At 37.9% G+C, this 19335-nt stretch overlaps 1 protein-coding gene across 1 annotated transcript in view; it reads right to left on the reverse strand.

The window, feature by feature from the left end:
- Nucleotides 1-2974: 2974 nt before the first annotated feature.
- The window catches only part of RAP2A (RAP2A, member of RAS oncogene family), a 30981-nt gene continuing 14620 nt past the window's right edge, over nucleotides 2975-19335 (reverse strand). Inside the window, exon 2 of the mRNA XM_069008194.1 lies at nucleotides 2975-7010. Within this exon, the coding sequence (XP_068864295.1) occupies nucleotides 6773-7010 (238 nt within the window). The 3' untranslated portion in view covers nucleotides 2975-6772. The remainder of the gene's footprint in view (nucleotides 7011-19335) is intronic.

Genomic DNA, 19335 nt, shown 5'->3' on the forward strand with positions numbered 1-19335 from the left:
AGGCAACCTCTATTCAGTTTGATTGTTCCATCTGCAAGAACAAAGGGTGAATAGCAAAAAGAAGCCTGTGTAATAACCAAAAGAGCTGTGATCTAGAGTATATTCTTGGCTGTAGGATGAAAGCATGTTTTGTTTTCCTAAGCTGTGTTGTACAACTAGAAAGCTAAGGTGCCACGTCTCATGTATTTGGGGATGATGTTGGAGGCTAATGTCTTTTGCTTATTAAATTGTACAAGGATTCTAAAGCAAGAAAAAAAAATCAGAATCTTTCATACAACATCTCAAGAAGCAGCTTTATACTTATTTCAGTGAAAATATCTTGTAGAAGGCTACACTTCAAATCTAGTTCTCTGATCTACCTAATAATGACTTTTTGTGTAAGCATACTCTTAACACTCGTATTTCTAGCATTCAACATAACACTCAGTCTACCTACATATTTTTCTTTCAGGTTTGTATTTTCACCTCTTTAACCTAGATCCACCCCCATTCTCCTCCACTTCTGCCAGCTAACCAGCTCACTTTTCCATTTTTCAGTGAGACTCCTATGCGGCTGTCTGGCCTTGCAAACACTCCTAAGAGCAGCCAGGTCTGTTATCCAGTTGTCTACATATGTGGTCACTGCACTGTGAAGAACTTGAAATAAATTCTCAGTGCCCCACAGGCTATTTCATATTCCAGTCAGACCAAAAAGCGTGCACTTGAAAGTACACAGAAGAACTGTTCCAGCAGAGTGGGATGAAGATGTGCCGTTAGCAGTTCCAGTATCGCGCAGTGCCTGGCTCACATCAACACGGCTTTTTCTTCCACCCACTTGCAATCCAGCCTGTAAATGCAAACCACAGCCTGGAGAAGAGAAGGCTCCAGGGAGCCTTCTGGCAGTCTTCCAGCACAAAAAAGGGGCTTGCAAGAGAGCTGGAGAGGGACCTTTGACAAGAGCCTGTACTGACAGGACAAGGGGGAATGGCTTCAAACTGAAACAGGGCAGGTTTAGATTCTAAGGAAGAAATTTTTTCACTGTGAGGGTGGTGAGGCACTGGAATGGGTTGCTCAGGGAAACTCTTAATGCCCCAGCCCTGGAAGTGTTCAAGGCCAGGCTTTGAGCAATCTGGTGTAGTGGAAGGCATCCCTGCCTATGGCACGGGGGTTGGAACTAGATGAACTTTAAACATCCCTTTCTATTGGAATAATTCTATGAGCGTATGACTCTTAACTCAGTACTTTTTACTTCCAACGTGAGAATAAAAACATGTTGTGTTGACCATCAGACAAACAAAGCCCTAAACAACTGGAGTCAAAATTCAGATGTATTAACTGACCTCCCTATGAAGGAAAGAAACCTGCAGTTCCAAATGTCTGCAAATTCCGTTGACTGCAATTAGCCCAAAAACACAAGAAAAGTTCTTTCTGCAGGTTTTATGGCAAAACAGGAATTATATTTAAGACAAATGAGTAGGGCACTAGTGCATTCAAACAGTCATTGGAAGCTGGAAATTTCTTTCTTAAATGAGAATGACCAAGATGGTGCCTGCCAAAGGGAGACATGACTACAGATTGAGTACACTGCTATGGGCCAGTGAGCAATAAACACATTTGTCAGCAATTTCAGAATCATTCTTCCTGTACTCAGAAAAATAGGCGTCGTTTGATAGAGAATAAAGCACAAGGTAAACAGCAAGAACATAATACTGCTGAAGGTAACTTGGGATAGAAGATGCAGTCCAGTGATTCCTTGGTCAAGCGACAAAAGTAATGAGCAAAGGTTGGTGATCCAGTTAGACTGATACCTGTGGAAGATTGATAACAAGATATTACATCTAACCAAAATATTTTATGGAGTAAAAAACTTCCAGTAGTAGCTAGAAAGAAAAAAAACTAGGGGAGGGAAGGGTGTAGAGAGACAGAGAAAGCATTTGCTAGGAGTGAAAAACTCCAAGTTTTCTAGCTGTTCAGTTATTTGAAAAGAGCATGTCACACATTGGCATTTTTTTAACTGTTCAGAACAGCCCAATGAATTCCTTTGTCCCTCTATAGGTATCTTCTTGGACAAAACAAAAGGATATTACTAAGCTAATGGGACTGGAAGAACCCATTAGCAAAAGTTTCCCTGGGACTGATTTACAGAATGAATGGGCAAATCAAAAACATGAAATTAGCAGCATCTGTCAGCCTTCTATATGATCCATAGAACTAAAAGCTTCTAAGATGTGCCAGCCTCAGGCTTCTTGCTCCTTAAGGCATGCATGACATGAAAACAAGAGACTACCAAGCACCCATCATTAGTGAAAATAGGGTATTTTAGTGATACTGGCATGACTAAAATGTAACTGCTGATCAGTGCCAATTAGCTAGAATAATCCTGTTAGCATTAGCTCAACTGTTCATTTATAAATCTCTGCAACACTAATTGTATTTGAAGTTCTTTCTAACACTAACTCCTTTTGTGTGGCACTGAAAGCCTTCAAAACACTCATCAATTGAACAGCTGATATAACAAACAATCCTTCTTTAACCCTTTGCAGTGCTATAATTTTACATATTAACTATATCATATATTGACCAAGTTTTTATTTGGTAATTTTATTTTTTCATATATGGAACATTTTATTATATATTTACAATAAGCATTATTCTCTTGCCATAGGAAGAGCTGTATCTTATCAAATACTGAGTACTGCTGATTGTTGTCAGTATATATCCCACTAAGAAAAGTGAACAAAAAAAGTCCCTGCATTGCTAATGTTCTTTATCAAGCTCATACCTTAAATCACAACATCCATCCATCCATACAAAATAAATTATATTTGATTTTTACTTATTGCTATTTAATTTGGACCAGAAGAGCATTTTGGCAGGAAATACTTAGCTGAACTGAATATAGTTGACTGTTGTTTCAAATTACTGGGCACCCTCATCAGCTCTGGATGAACTTTTTGATCAAATCAAAATGGACAATACAGAAAATGCAAGAAGATTTCATTAAATAAATTTATTTGTTAAAATAATTTAACTCCAAATACAACTGCTGAGTTTGCATTGAGTTCTATGTACAATTCTTGTTTTATTTGAAACATCAAGGTTTAAACAACTGACATTGTTACAAAACAAACTGTTGCCCCATTTTAAGTTGCCAGTTGTATAAGAGCTCAACAATTAACTGTGAAATACATTAATTCACCCATAGGAAACTCCAAATCAACAGCGTTAAGTCTGACTCCAGAACCCACTTCAGTCTTTCTTCAAACCCTGATCAAGAATTAACAGATGCACAACAATGCAGATAAAAGCCTCCTGCAGTTGTCAAACATTTGCTTTTGTTGCGGAGTTTCACAATTAAAGCCTAACCAGTGCTTTGACAGCACACTGGTAAAAAAAAATAAAAAAATCAAAAACAAACATGCACAAAACCCCCCAACCAAATGGCTGACATCTTTAGGCAACATTCTATACAGGAAAGCAAATACCAGTAGTTTTCCCACAGAAAAGTAATGGCAACTGTAGCACTGGGGTTAGGGAGAGGCTAGAATCAGAACAGAAAGTGTCATCAAATTTATTTTTTTGACGCTCTGAAGGGGTGAGCAGGGGGACAGACACAACAGAAAAAACCCAAACAAAATTCAATGTAAGTTATATTTAATACTCTTGATCTGATTCTGTTTACTTGAATAGTTTTTGTGTGTATTTTTAAGGGAAAGAGGAAACAGTTGCTCTCACTATCACAGCTTAAAAGAATAAAAGTTGCAACTTTTTTTTTAAAAAAACCAACAAAACTGGAGAAATGCTGTCTTTGTAGAAAAGTACAAAGCTCTACAAGAACAGCCAAAGGAAAAGTGGGTCTTTGGAACAAATAATAATATTTTAAGGCATGTTATAAGAAACTTTCAAATACTATAATTGGTAATCCTATCAGGGTACAAATGAAACAGTGACCCAAGAGCAGTGACTCCTGCAGGGTGGCCATGCAGCCGCCGTGCAGCTCACCTACCTCCCTTTTGGCTACCCCTGTAACTTGAAAAATCTGTCGAGTGCAACTGTCATTGATTCAAGCTCCACTATCTTCACATTAGTGGAAATACAAATAGTGCATAACTACTTCCTCAGAACTATACAATGAAAAACACTTACGCTTTGCCCCCCCAGCCAAGTTGCATGGTAGCTTTCATATGGCCTATGCTTGTGAAAATGTAAGAGTGTAATGAAGAAACCAAACTGGGAGATATTTTCTTCAATATTTTCTGTTAAAAATTTACTGTGCAATTTTTCCTATATTTAAAGCCCATCTGCTTTACATTATGAACTTCATGTTAGGCTGTTCATACTCTACTTCAAGCCATTTTCTTGGTTGATGAAAAATCTGTGAGGTAAGATTTTTAACATCTCTGTAAATAACCTCGCATAACATGTACTTCCAACTCAGTTTGAAATTTGGCTTTGGTTTGTTTTCTGGGCTTTGTTTTTTGTTTTTTTTTTTTTTTGAGAGCTTGTGCAGTGGATCTCACACTGACAAGCTGTTTTACGGATGGATTGTGCTGCTTGATAAACCATTTCCCAATCTAGATATCTGAAACCCTGAAATATTATTAATCCAACATCTCACATCTTGCTTAAGCATGGCAGCTGATACAATGGGCAGGCAGGGGGTGGTAAGAGAACATTCATACCATCTAGTTTAGGCATGTGAGTTGTGTGACTTGGAGGACTAAAGTTAAAAGCCTAAGTTTGCTATATAGTCAATGGAAAGAGGTAGGTGCCTCTAGGGGGGCGATTCAGAGCACCCAAAATGGGCATTCAGATGCCAGAAATAAACAGTGTGCCTATCTCCCTAAGAGAACAAAGTACAGTAACGAAAGCTCTGCAAGGTAGATGGGAAATGGGCTACGTTCTAGTAAGGCTTAATGTTCCGTGACATCTAATGCCCTTTGTCACACTGGTTGTGGAAAGGTCTTGAAAGATTAAGGGCAGAGTTGGACAGTTCTCTTCTGTGAATATGATTTTCTTTAGTTATCATCCAGTGAACTATAATTCAAAATGTTAAGGATATTTATGTATGGAAATCTGCAAAGTGTTTTCTACTCCAGTGTCCTCTGTGGCAGATGAGAGCGCTTTTAGGAAGTTCTGCAGATGGAGGCAAAACTCTCGAACCTAACTCCAATTACAGCATTTCTAAGGGCCATATACACACACACATACACACTCAACACACACACACACACAGCCCAGCACCCCTATTTTCACTCATTTAAACACAAGGAACTACACTGTTACTGCACAAGATTGAAAAACTATAAACGCATGGTGTTATTTAGACCACAGGCTCCGTGACTGTATTTTTATGGCCAATTTTACCTATAAAAGATCCAGCTCAAGACAATCTCTCCAGCATTTAAAATCTAAACATTGCGATTGAAAACTTTTCTATACTTTGATTGTAAGACTTTGAGATAGGTATTTCTGTGCCATTAGTCATGCAAATGATAAATACTTCACTGCTATGAAACTAGCAAGTCAGAGCTCGAGCATCCTTTCAAAATAAAATATTTGCTCCCACCATTAAGCACTCCAATAATTGGGGCAACCTTTGAATAGTGTGTCAGGCAATTAAAGAGCCATTTCCACACTCACCTAAGGATTTACAACCATAACTATTTCACCTCTGAACCAAATGATTTCACGTGGTTATTCAATTTAAGTTTTCAACATTAAAGCTATCAAATAGCAAACTGGATTTTCAAAGGTTAGTTCGGGATCACACCAGAGAATGTAGCCCTTAAAGGCAAGAAAAAAACGTTGTCTTTAACAAACTTAAAAATGCAGGATGTTCATACTGTCCCACGAGGTTTCTGCAGAAGGGAACATATGGATGAAACATGGCTTAATTTTCCTTACAAGATGGTACTAGTTAATCTATTAAAGTGTTCCTTGTTAGTAAGGCTCAGCAATTTTTTTTTCATCACAGTTGCTTCCTCCTGGTTCAGTAAAGTGAAAATAAAGATGCTTCCTGCTTTGTAAACAGAGGGTTTGTTTGGCTTTTTGTAGACCAAAACCTGAAGCGATCCTCCATTTCTGAGCAGCAAAATGAAAGATTTAAAACATTCCAATGCCAGACTGTTTCTTCACCCGTCACTTGTTTCCAGATCTTGCCTCTCATTTCACACACACTGATTCAATATTTTCTATTTCAAGATGTGGGATAGTGTAGAAATAATAGCATTGATTTTGAAAAGAATCCAAACTATATGGGTCTCTGGTAGCCTTTTCCTCCAACACTGTCAGAAGTTCTGGTGAAATCAACATAATTGACTGAACAAACTCAGCCACATGTGATAGTGCCCATTCTGAAGTGTGGTAATCAGACACCAAAAGACTTGGCTCTCCTTTTCATGCTTATGCTCGTTGTGAATGGTCTTCAGAGACACCCTCTCCACTGCTTTCGTCTCCCGTTCCCAAAAGGATTCTGTCCTCTTCGGAAATAGTTGCTGTTGTTGCTGTCTGACATGACAACACACGTACGTTCGACTGGAATGACCCTGTAGATCAACTGACTGTGCCATAAAATTGCAGGTGCTCAAAGGGAAAAAACGGGTGAGATGTGGTCATTTAACCCAATTATATTCAGAGTCAGTGATTGACTTTCAGTGCTCAGCTCTGAGTTAATGTTGCTACTTCACTACAGATGTATTTCAAGTGACCCACAAACCAGGAAGTGAAGTAGACAGTTTTACCACCTTACAAAATTTCTGCAAATTAAGTCCAGGTTAGGTCATTTTTAATGCTATTGTATATTACATGCAGAACAGCATGGGTCATCTTTGTCTGGCTGTGCTGCATAGTTCATTTGTCTAACAATTTCCGCAAAGAGCTCATCCACCATTGTTTTACTTTTAGCAGAGGTCTCCATAAAGGGGCAGCCCCATTCTTCAGCTAAGGCTCTGCCTTCACTCAATGATACTTCTCTCTCACTTTCCAGGTCCACTTTATTACCAACCAGAATTACTGGCACCTTCTCATACCTACAGTTTAAAAACAAAAACAACAACAATAATTATATTTTAAAAAATGGCAACATTCTTAAAGAAAAAAAAAATCTATTTGCAAACAGTACAGACCCAATAGGAAAGAGACATTTGGATGATCTTAAAAATGTCACATTTGAAAAAACGCATATTTCACATTCTAGCTATTTGTTGCACATCTTGTTCCCCTCAGAGCTTTAAAAGTTCTACAAAAATCTTCCTCCTCTGAATTTCCCTTCCCTCCAGGAAAACTTCCACACTACAAAAATGAGGCATATATTACTATTTTCTCTGTTTGCAACCTCCATGTGTGAGAACAGGATGGACATCAAACCCTCCCTTCAACATCCTCCTTCTCCCTGAAGGTATTTTGTACCCCCTGCTTGGGATAACAATGCAACACTTTCCCTTTCAGGCTACATTTACCTTTGGTCAATAAACACAGAACTCTCTGAATAGCAATAAATGAGACAAAACCAAAGGACCAGTAAATTAATTCCGTATTTCAGGAAATGTAATCCACTCAAGTACTGCATAAACACAGAAGTATTGCTATATAAAAACACGTACTAGATAATACAAAATGTATATCTCTCTCGTGCAGCATTCACATCATTATGCCACTTAAACAAGTTGAAGAGACAAATAAAAAAAATCAAAATTAAGTTCCAGGCAACACTATCACAGTTCTGCTTCATAATCAACTTGGACAGCACAACAGATCATATAGCTATGAAGGAATTTATTACTTTGCACCTCCCTGTGAAGGGATCCTTGCCAAAATTTTTTACAAAATTGAAATGTCTGCCTTTTTTTTTTTTCCCATCCTCACATTCATACCTTTCTTCAGACATGAAACTAAGTTCCATCAGGTTTTAAATTTACATATTTTCCATAGAAAAGAAAAGAGAGAAGAAAACACTGGGCCTACTTCCAAAATACTCTTACACAGGTTTTCTCATGAAAGCAACTAGGACTGAGAGAAAAACCAGTTATGACTTTTACCACTTAAACCAGACCTAAGAGAAGCAAGATGGTACCTTCTTAACTTAAACCTGATTTTCTCCTTCATATTATCTTAGTAGCATTGCTTTGAGTCAAATCACTCGAGTAAAGCTGGACTGTGGACAGACAAAAGACGCAGCTGACACCTGCAGCAGCTGAAGATGACACCATCCTTAAGCCACCTTACACCTTTTTCATCCCTTCCACCCGTCTCACCTTCCTGCCAAGCAAGGCAGCAGAGCAGTGCTGGTGCACCTGCCTCAGCTGGTTGAGGGAAACAGCCTGTTTCCCTGTCTGTCACCACTCTGCACTGGAAAAGGTAACCTGTGTGCTCCTGCTGGCTCTGCTGCAGGGACAGCAGGCTCCTCCAGAGTCAAAAAGGATAAAAGGCCAATAATGTCTCAAACCACATAAGCAACTCTTACATCACCAGACTAGTATCAAAAATTTGTCCAACTATGACATAAGATGTAGCTGAAATCCTAAACTTTGTTATGCGTCTTTGCTAACTAAGGGAATGTCATGTAATCCATAGTCTAGGGCTGTCATCGATAATTGTAGACAATTCCCCTCACTTTTACCATTTATCCTGCCTTCATTTACCATCTGAAGAGATACAATCCATTTCTTACTCTGTGGATATGCAGTGTTTAGCACAATGATACCCTTGGAACTCTTGCAAGAGCAAGCTGCTATTAATTAAGTACCAAAATACACACAAGCATCTTGAAATCTGTCCTCCTGAGTTTAAACACAAGACAGCATAGTCTTTAATTACATAAGATGGATGGCATTCAACAGATAAAAAGAAATATTGAATTGCTGTCTTATCTTTATTGTTCAGAAGCATGTGTCCTGTTCTGTTTGCTATACAGCATTAAAAAAACCCTTCAGTGGAAATGGAATCAGGTACACCTTCAATGCATTTCTTGATATCTGAGGGCCCTGAACTTCCTCTCACTCCCCACTGGCTTGCCCTCTGGTAAAATTGAGAAATTCAAAGCAGGTGCTTGAGAAATGCCCAGTGAAGAAATAGATGAGCCAGAATTAAAACACAAGATCACCCCTCTCAGTTTTGTGAGATCACTCCAATTTGTTGAGAAACATATGAGGAAACACATACACACTTGTTGCAGTTATAGTCAGTTCCACTGAAACATCCAAGTGCTTAAAAGATTTAGGAACCTTAGAAAAACTGGGCAGCTAAGTACCTGAGAGTCTGTATGCTATGAGTACTCAGCACTTGGGAAATTGAGCAGTGGAAACACTGACATTTCATCCTGAAGAACAGAAAGAACTGATGAGCTGACAGAAAAGATGTGAAAAGCCTAATTTAATTTATTTGCACAGGGCCATCTAGCAACTATTAGGTGGAACAGGTAGAAGCAAACTTCTGTATTGCTTTCCCTGTTGCATTTACCCAATTCACTACCTACCTTCACCACCCAAAATGAGATCCTACAGTCAATAGTCTTATTCACCTTACAATTCAGATTCATCCAAAACCCAGTAACTTTACAATACTGAAATGTGTAAGAAAGTGCTTCTGCAAAGCTCTCATTATGTCTTCTTATAAAAAAAGTTGGTCTTGCAGACTACATACCTGTACTACCTAGATTTTGAGTAGTTAAGTTTACAGAGAAAATACATTATATATATATAATATATATATATATTCTGTATGACGTATACTTTAGATTTTTATATATACTTATGCTTGTTTATAATACCTACAAACAATTATGTCTTTCTACATAGAAAATTCAGTGTCTACTACCTAGAATACAGCAAATAATAGAAAAACAGTCCATGGATACCGAGCAGAAGACTGGCTCTCATATGGGCTTATGAGCTCCAGCTCATTATCAGTCCTGCCAGACCCAAGCTGAGCAGGGGGAGTTAGACCAGACTTCTGTGTATCATATTCCCCAAGTACCAAGAGGATGATGAACTGTGTGTCTCCATTCAGAGTCCTAAGGGTCTCTGCACTGCACTTCCCAGTTTTTGAGCTCTGGTGTGGAAAATCTAGCCCTTGACTAAGTCGAGCTCTACAAGCTCTGAAGTTCAAGCTAGCTCTACACCCTTTACCCCCCAACACTGCCAGAATTTCCTGCCTCACTTAGTATCCTGGGCAAATTTTTTTCTGATGAGTATGGGGGAGACCCCTGGCTCAATATTCTCCTTACTACAGCTGCTGATCTCACCGGAGGCAACTTCTGCTTGGATTTGGAGACCCCACTTGATATTCAGAGCTTCGACCAGCCAGATGTTGCACACCCATTACTGAGGTGGTGTGCAGCAGCACAGGCCCACCAAGGGAAGGGAGATTTCTCAGATATGGGGGAATTACATGATTGTAATGAAATATGAAGGGAAGGAGAACATTTCTTCCTCATGGGCTTTTCACCCTGTTGAATTTCACTGGCCCAAGAGAAAAACAGGTGCTTTACAAAGGAAAAAAATGAACAAACAAACAAAAAGAGCCACCTTGCAACATCCAAGCAACAATGCAGAACCATTCCATACAACCACAAATATCAAACTTAGGAATTCACAAATCCTACCAAAAGATTCTGGTAGGATCTAACCTACTCACAAATACTTTTAGCAGAGCAAGAGAGGCTAAAACCCCATCACCTATACTGAAGTCCTGAATCTAGGCTGCTCCTCCCATCACAGGGAGAGCAGCTCAGTCCACAGTGGGAGCCGGGCAGAAGTTCTGCCTTTTGCTGCAGCCCATCTGCCCGTGCCTGTCCCCTTAGCAATGGAAAAGTGGCACAGTTCTGCTCCTCATTTCAGGAGCAGGAAAATCCAATTTTCTCAATATAGCTGAAAAGCTTTGAGCAGCACTGATCATTTCTAATGAAAAGCACAAGGGCCACCTGAAAATAAGAATTGCTGCCACTTTTGTCAGTATCAGTGCAGCACAGTATGTATTCTAGGGCAAATATCATAGCAGAGCCTGTAAGAAAAACTCTCAAATATAGCAGGGGAAGGCTTGGCTTTTCAAGACCTCTTCAGGAACAAATTTTTGCAAGACCAATTACACATGTTTGCAGAACACATTTAAAGAACAAGGCACTTCACCCTGGTTTAATGATCTCACTATCTTTAGCTCCAATATGACAGACACTGAGCAGCAGCAACTCTTGAAGAGATAACATGACTGCAGTCATTTACAGCCCTATGAAAGGCACTGGTGCAGAGTCAAATGCCATCATATCCAGGATATCACTTCTGACAAGGTACAGTCATTGCTCCATAAAAGACAATCAGAATGTATTTCCCAGTCCTAGATAACTATTCAGCGCTAAAACCCACTGCTACCCATCTTTAATGAGCACCTGGGACCAACAGCCCACAGTAAGTCCCTCAGTTTTCCTGAAGATGGACCCCACAGCCACATGTAATCAATAAATACACAGACTTCAAACGTTTTATGTAGACCAGTTATACACCACTGACCACACAGCCTTACACGTTACATGGCAATAAATAGGTTCTAAATTTTATCTTATGGCACACACATCTGTTTAGATTACTATGTAAACTTTGAATAACAGCTTAAAGCATTTAGAAAGCTTCAAGATGAATGGTATGAAAATAATCTTCAGAGACTTTTATCTCACAGTTTTTCCACCTCCAATCATACCTAGAAGGAGAAAAACATGGGCAGTACCTGACTTCACATCTGAATGTCTTTTAAAAGGTACTTCTCAGATTTCTGGTTAGAGCTGTCATTGGATAAAGATAAAAACAAAGACAATGTGCAGTGAAAAGATAATAAAAATGAAGACTAAAAGAGCAAGAATTAAAAAACAAAAACAACAAACCCAAACATACATCAAGGCTAATAAACTGATCTGATTCCCTTAAACAGTGGTAGAGATTGCCCAGTACCCCTAAACTCTGTGTGTGTGAGTTGTACTAGTCAGTAGAGAAGATCTTAACAAGTCCAAACAGGTTCCTGTTTTCTAATTTCACATTCTGGAAGTGTTGTATCTTTTCCAGGATTTTTTCCTGAGCTTCATATCAGACACAAATATTTTAAACCAAATAATTCTGTGTAATAAAAGCAAATCAAGAGATTACTATGTATTCTTAAAGACTATTTCTTATAGGAAGTTTAAGTCCTGTTTAAGTTTCTGGAAAGATGCATGATTACAGCTTTATATGATAAATACTGGGACCACTGAAATACAAAAGAAACCTCTACATGATAAGTATTACTAGACTCTCCAGTACTAAATTACCTTCATCACCTTCTACACATCTTTCTCTCTTTTTTTTAAATGCATTTCTGGCACTTTTGATAGATTTCAAAAAGAAAATTAATTTAAGGGATAAAGACATTAGTGATGGAAATTACATCAGAAAGTCAGTAAACAATAATTATTCTTCATTTTAGACTTACAAAAAATTTCTTGTATGAATCCTGCCAAAATACACAGCAAAAGAATTCTGGGTCATATGAAATAAAGCACCAGAAATGACAGTTAAATCTATTAGGTTATTTACAAATTCACACTAAATGTAACTAAATACCCTTTCATAACCTAACTTGCAAACTTTGATTGCCTGCAGTAAAATCTGTCATAACTTCAACGAGCAGTTTCCTCATCTAGAGGAAGAACATATTCCAAGTGTAACTATCAAGACTTTTTCTAATCCCTTTCACATAATTACTTGGATATTTAATGCAGAATCCTCGATAGTTAAAACTCACATCAGCTATGGAGGATAAGAAAAGGCACAGAGTGTTCCCCAGCCTGATTCTGAGCCTCTCAAACATCAGGATAAAAGGAAGCAATACCACAGAATTTTCAAGGAGAAAACCATCTTGACCCTTTGCTGAAGCTACCAATTCTTGAACCAAAGCAGCAGGAAATCTATCTATCTATCTATCTATCTATCTATCTATCTATCTATCTATCTATCTATCTATCTATCATTACCTTAAGACACTCAGAGGAGATATTTCACTTTTTCCAAACCCTTATTCTTTGTATTTTGGTAGCTTTAAAAACTGTAACCATTAGGGGCTCATTGTGCAGAGTTGTTTCCATGGACTTCTGCAAATATATACCAATGAAGATGTGTCAATACCTGTAAATGTGTCAGAGAGATACTAAAATCTAAACAAAGGCAGTTTTCTGCAAAGTTTGAGCACTTTTCCCTCTAATGGAAATTATTACAACTTCTCAGGCAAAAGCATACAGAACAGCTGTAAAACTCCCACGATCCTGATGCAAACAAGTCATTCCGGTTTACTAATTAATTGCATTTAATATTCAGTTTTGTAAGCTATATTGTGTAATGATTTAATTTCTTAAGCAACAACTCCCAACTAAAAAAATGGTCTTAAAATCATTTTTATAAATGAGTAGATGTTAAAGAATTTATTGGAAGTCCCACTGCAATTAGGTGGCTGAGTCATGAATTAGTTTGCTATAAAGAACAGTGTATGGCCTAATTGTAGGACTGGGATCTAACACTTTATTCTAGGCTTTGACATGAACTCCTTACATAGCCTTTGGGAAAACACACTCTTCAGGTGGATAGATTGAGGTATATAAAGTCATGATAATTCTACTTACTCATAGGACAGCAAATTAAATAATAATTGTAAAACAGCTTGGGAGGATAATATTAGAATAATAAATACCGTGCCATATCACTTTTGAAAAGGCTTCAGAAACTCTGTTCTTGTACATGAAACTTTCTGGAAATAACCACCTCAGCTTAAATAAAATACTTTAAAGCCAGTTCAGTTCTGTGGGTGTTCTAGCTGGCTTCACTTTCCAGTTTGGTTTCAAGGTCTAGAAAAAGTCTCAACCAGTGCCAGTTTGGCTCACCATTGGTGCTGTGCTTGTAAGAAATTAGAGGAAATAGTTCCCTTCCAACCAAAAACCCAAGAAAGAACAACCAACCACAATATGCAGAAGCACTATAAATATCTGTTTCCCAACTGGTACAATAAGCACTTTTCAACCAAAGCACTTGCACACATTATTCCGAAGCAGCTTACAGCTGAGACCTTCCAAGGGACAAGAACCATGGATGGTACAACCCAATACACACTTAAAGGCCATCTGGTAAACCTACATTCCCTTGCTGCAACAGAATGATGCACATCATCCCTGTATGAAGGACACCAAAGATCTTTACAGGTCATTTCCGTTCAGCGAAAAATTCTTATCTACAGAGGATTTTCCGCATCTAAGATTTCATAGGGGAACCAGAATGACAATAAACTCCTTTCCTGTTTTCAGCCTGCTTCTGCAAATCACTGCAGATACAGCTTCCATCAGCTCTGCCTTCAGCTTTTAAGGTAAAATGTCAAGAACATCTGAAAATTCAAATGTCTATCAACATGTCTTAAGGGTTTGCTAGTCACTAAAGTAAGTCCTGAAAAAAAAGGTCCCTGATCATTAAGATGTTAGGGAGACATTTTCTCATTAAGCTTGCAGAACTCCATGAATGCTTAAACTACATCCCATGACACTGTCTGTTCCCCTCGAAGTAAGGCTCTGGGACAGGTGAAGGAAAACAGCACTCTGACTGCTGGGGATGATAACAAGGAGCCAAAGACACAAGTAGCTTCAGTTCTCATCTACTGCCATTTCAGATGCTCAAAAGCCTTCAAAGACAAGAGGTTATTTTTCACCTTAAAAAGGACACTTCTCCCTAGTATCTATCATTAAAATTCATAGCTAACACTGAAGTCTATTATCAAGACTGGAAAGACTCTAAGGGATATATAAAATCTACCTGCTTAGCAGCAGGTTTGCTGGGAGCATATCCAAACAAGATTTTAATCCTTGAGTTCCCTCTCTATGCCAATCAAAATTCTCATTTTACACAAACGAGCATCAACATCATGTTGAAATCCTGAAATGCTTGCCACACTTAGCAACTCAGAAACACTGGAATTTTCGAATGGGAATTTTCTGTTCCTTGGTATAGCTTAATAAAAAAAAGAAGCAATAACCACAAGTAAATACAAGGCAAACATTTTACCTGACTTTTTCCATTGTGACTAATTTTCTTGTTTCTAAAATCAACAAGAAAATCAGAACGTCCTACAAATCTGAGATTACCACAGCCTCACCAATTTCATCTAGCTCCTGTCTCTCTACTCAGTTCACAGTGAAAGAAGCCTACTTGTCAAGATACTAACAGATTATGAGGCGTGTTGCTTAAATACAAAAAAGTTCTTGCTCAAAAAATTTCCAGACATTAAAGCTGATCATCTAATTTTTTTTAATTTACTGCTACTAGCTGTAGGAATGGCTCAGCATTTTGAAAATTAGGCCTCACATTTCAATATTTAAGCTTTGCATCCATAATTGAAAATTATTCTTAATAACCACATTAGTTTTCTTACCTTGAATATTTTTAAGCCATATCCATGCTAATATACTAACGTTTATTCCAATACAATGAACATGACTGGATATGTCAAGGCTTTCAGTACCTACCAAATGTGCAACATATAGAAGATTCTAAAATTAAAGAGACTACCACCTATCTTTTTTTTATATTCTGAAGTCTCAAAAAAAACCCATTGCTTCTAAATGACCAGCTTTTTTCAGACATGGCCACTTATAATTGAACTTTATCCACTGATATCTTACAGCAAAGACATGCAGCATCAAGCAAGAGGAATGCTGACATGTGATTTAAGAGATGTGGGTTCAGTTTCACACCCTGTTACAGACCTCCTGTGCCATTTCTAGCAAGTCCCATGAACTCTGTACCTCAGCTCTCCATCTGAAGAAAAGAGGTGTCAGCTTTAATCTCTATTACCTATGGCACATAAACACTTCTGAGGCCTTCCATCCTTAGTGATGGAGGCAATCTGAACATCTTGAAGGATGCAGTAGCAGTTTTGCCTGCTCTTCAAGTGAAAAAGCACCCTGCATCCCAGCTATTCTCAGCAGTAGGCTACATAACACCACAACATTTCGGGATTTCTTTACAATTATTTAGAACGTTAGGGCAGATTCCATGACAACATCAAACCTGTCAGCAGAAAGAATAAAGCTAGTGGATTAGGTGTGCCTTGAAGCAAGAACACCGGCTTTGGGAACAAAGTCAAGGCTGTTACCTCACTTCAACACCACTGGCCTGAGCAGAAACTGCAAAGGCCCACAATATCTTAAAACATATGCTGACATTGAGGGATTTCTCCTCCTCCTTGCACCTCTGTACAAAACTCTACAAGGTCATAAAGCCTGCCTATTCTGATGATGTGGGACTGAAACAGGTCCCTTTACAAAGGCAATAAAAAATGCAGATACCTATTAAAAGCAATGCGAGCCTCTTGCACATCATACAATCTATGGATTATAATTGTTTTATAGCTTAAAGTTATTACATTGCTGTGTTCAAAAGAACTCAACAGTGACCCTAAAATTCATTACCAGTTACCCATCAATACATGCTTTGTCACCAGAAATTTCTGTCAGAAGCATATCTTGATATGCAAATGTTTATCTAAGCCACTGTAATTAAAATATACTGTACAACTTCCTGTACAAGCAAGCACTGACAAAGGTGAGGGAGGAAGAAGAAAGTGACTAAACAGATTTGTACCAACTCAGATATATCAAAGTTTACGTCTGTAGCTGGGCTATAGAAAAATCCTTGCAATAAAATACTGTTAATAATCCTTTTGGAAAAGCTGAGACAGCATCCAGACTTTGTATAAAGCACAGAGACTGTAAAGTAATTTATGAGTACAGTGGTAGGTCTAGTTTCTTATAGAGTATCAATGCTGCTGTCTAAAGCTCTAGTTCTTCCTTCTGCCTACTCCTTTTCCGCTCACCGTTCTCCAGTCCACAATTAGGATTAAGCATGTGCCCGTTTCCTCCATAACTACAGCAGTGACAGTGTGTCTTTCCCACCAACAATTCTGACAGAACTTAATCATTATTTAGATTTCTCATTTGTTCCAGATGTTGATCTGGGCAGGAAGGGACATTGGGAAGTCTCCAGTCCAACCCCCTGCTCAGAGCAAGGTTAGCCAGGAAATCTGAACCAGCTTGCTCAGGGCCATGCAGAGCTCAGTCTTGAACACTTCCGAGGACAGGCCTTCCACAATCTCTTTGGGAATTTGTCCTAATAATGTTTAATTTAGTTTAACTTCACTGCAGAATTCAAAACTTACTAACAGGTAATGGAGGAAGATGAGACACACAGACAACTGAGTTGCATAAGGCTTGCTTACATGGAAAATGGGCTGAGAAACAAATGACAAAGTTATATAAATATTTATAGCTATTAATTTATGTAGAGGAAGTGATAATTATACTTACAGGTCTCAAGATAGACATGTATCTTAGAATTCTGAAAGCAAAATGAACTAACCAGATTTTGCAGAATTACCTAAAGCTCAAGCATAAGTTAATGACAACTTCGAACACTTTATCCTTGTTTATTTAAACTATAAAAAGCAAAACTTTTTAGTGGATACATAAAGTAAAAATAGCAAAAATAGTCAAATGCATATGCATTTTTAAAGGACTAGAAGACTATAGTCCTCTAAGTATTAGTTCACTCTTCAAAGCCAACACACTCTTATATTACTTTAACCAAATTATAATCACTGATAAAAATTCCACTGCAAAACTTGTTTAAACTATGCTAATAGGATTTTCTCTAGCTCATTAAAATTACACTTTTACAGTGTTCAAGAATAGGCCTAACAATTAATTCAAAACCTTCTTAGTAGCATCACTTGCTTCCAAAGGATTAGAGTCCAGGAACGACTGTGTTGTCCTGTCCAGTCAGAAACCCAGGGAAAGAAAGAGTTGTTCTTCCATGCTGAGGTAAGATACTTTTACTCCAGAAAAATCTGTGCTCCTGACTTTGGGCACTACCCACGTATGGCCTCTGAAAACAAATGCAAGCCTAGGTCACAGAATTCACCTCTGATAATTTGACTGCCATGATCTAGTATGCAGAATCGAGCATTACATACTGATACAAACTGCAGTTCCACAGAGGCTTTTATTTACTTGCTTTTTAAAGAATTTGACCTTTTGCAATGAACCTAGCTGCACGTCACTAAAACTTAAGAAAAAGTAAAACAAAAATAATAGGGCTAATTGGCAAACAACCTGGCCTGAATTTCTGCTCTCTCATCAGTCTCCATGTAGAAGCTAAGGCAGGTAGATACCAGAGTTTTTATGATACTGCATAGCCTGAAAAGACTTTGTGTGTCTAGTTCAAAGAATAGACTTTCGTTGCCCTAGAAACTAAAGAAGAACACAGCTTAATGTCCTTCAAGCTAATAAAAACATCCTACAGTGCATATAAAAAAACTTTGCAAAAAATGCCCTGTTGAGACAGATCTTCCTTGCAATGGTACAATTAGGGTACAACTCTGGATATTTTTCAGAAGATGGACTATTTTACAGAAATGCTAAGCAAGTGACTATCATGCTGATACAGTGAACCAATTCAGGACAAAACAGGATAAATGCTATCATTTTCTCTTTTACTGCAGAAGTAGTATTCTGATTTAATATCCTTTTGAGCATAGTCAAACCCTCCTCTACCAACAAAGGACAAATCCAAGGCCTTGACTAGTACCATGAGCAGATGCTCTGAAAGCCTCTTCACTCCTGCCAAGTTTCTACCAGAACATTTCTGCCATGACTTTAGAAAGTCGGTGGCCCTTATCTTACAGAACAACTTATCTAATTACCATATGCCTGATATAAATAATTGCAATGTTAGAATAAACAGAACACTAAGACGGTTTTATTCTCCACAGGTTTAAGAAGTCACCTCCATCTTCAACAACTCAACTTTCTAACTCCATAAATTTTATTCAAAAAGTGTATATCATCTTGCTAAGTGAAACTGTTTCCATATCTAAAGGTGAACAGACCAAAATAAGAGCTTCAGAATTGTCAGGATTTTTTGATTGTTTGTTACTTGTTCTTATTAAAATAAATTTTGGTTCATCTTCAAATACAAAATACTGCCTCCCAGCATACTACCTCAATGTGGTATAAAGATAAAAACAGAGAACAATTTACTGATAACCTCCTTTCTAGCTTGACAATAAACTTCAGAAATAATTTTCTTAGGAGATTTTTTCACTCTTTCTACCATAAGACAGGTACCAATTAAAGAAAAACAACAGACTACTTCATTCTGAATCAGTGTTGTGAATATAATCCATTCTAATATCCCAAAATTTCTTAGTAAGAACTTGTTTATAAGATGACATGAAATAGAGGGTATCTAGTAAAACAGCAAAATCTAAACATTTTACTTTTCCTCACATACACGGATGTGTGTA

This window comes from Aphelocoma coerulescens, chromosome 1 (assembly GCF_041296385.1).
Source record: "Aphelocoma coerulescens isolate FSJ_1873_10779 chromosome 1, UR_Acoe_1.0, whole genome shotgun sequence".
NCBI lineage: Eukaryota > Metazoa > Chordata > Aves > Passeriformes > Corvidae > Aphelocoma > Aphelocoma coerulescens.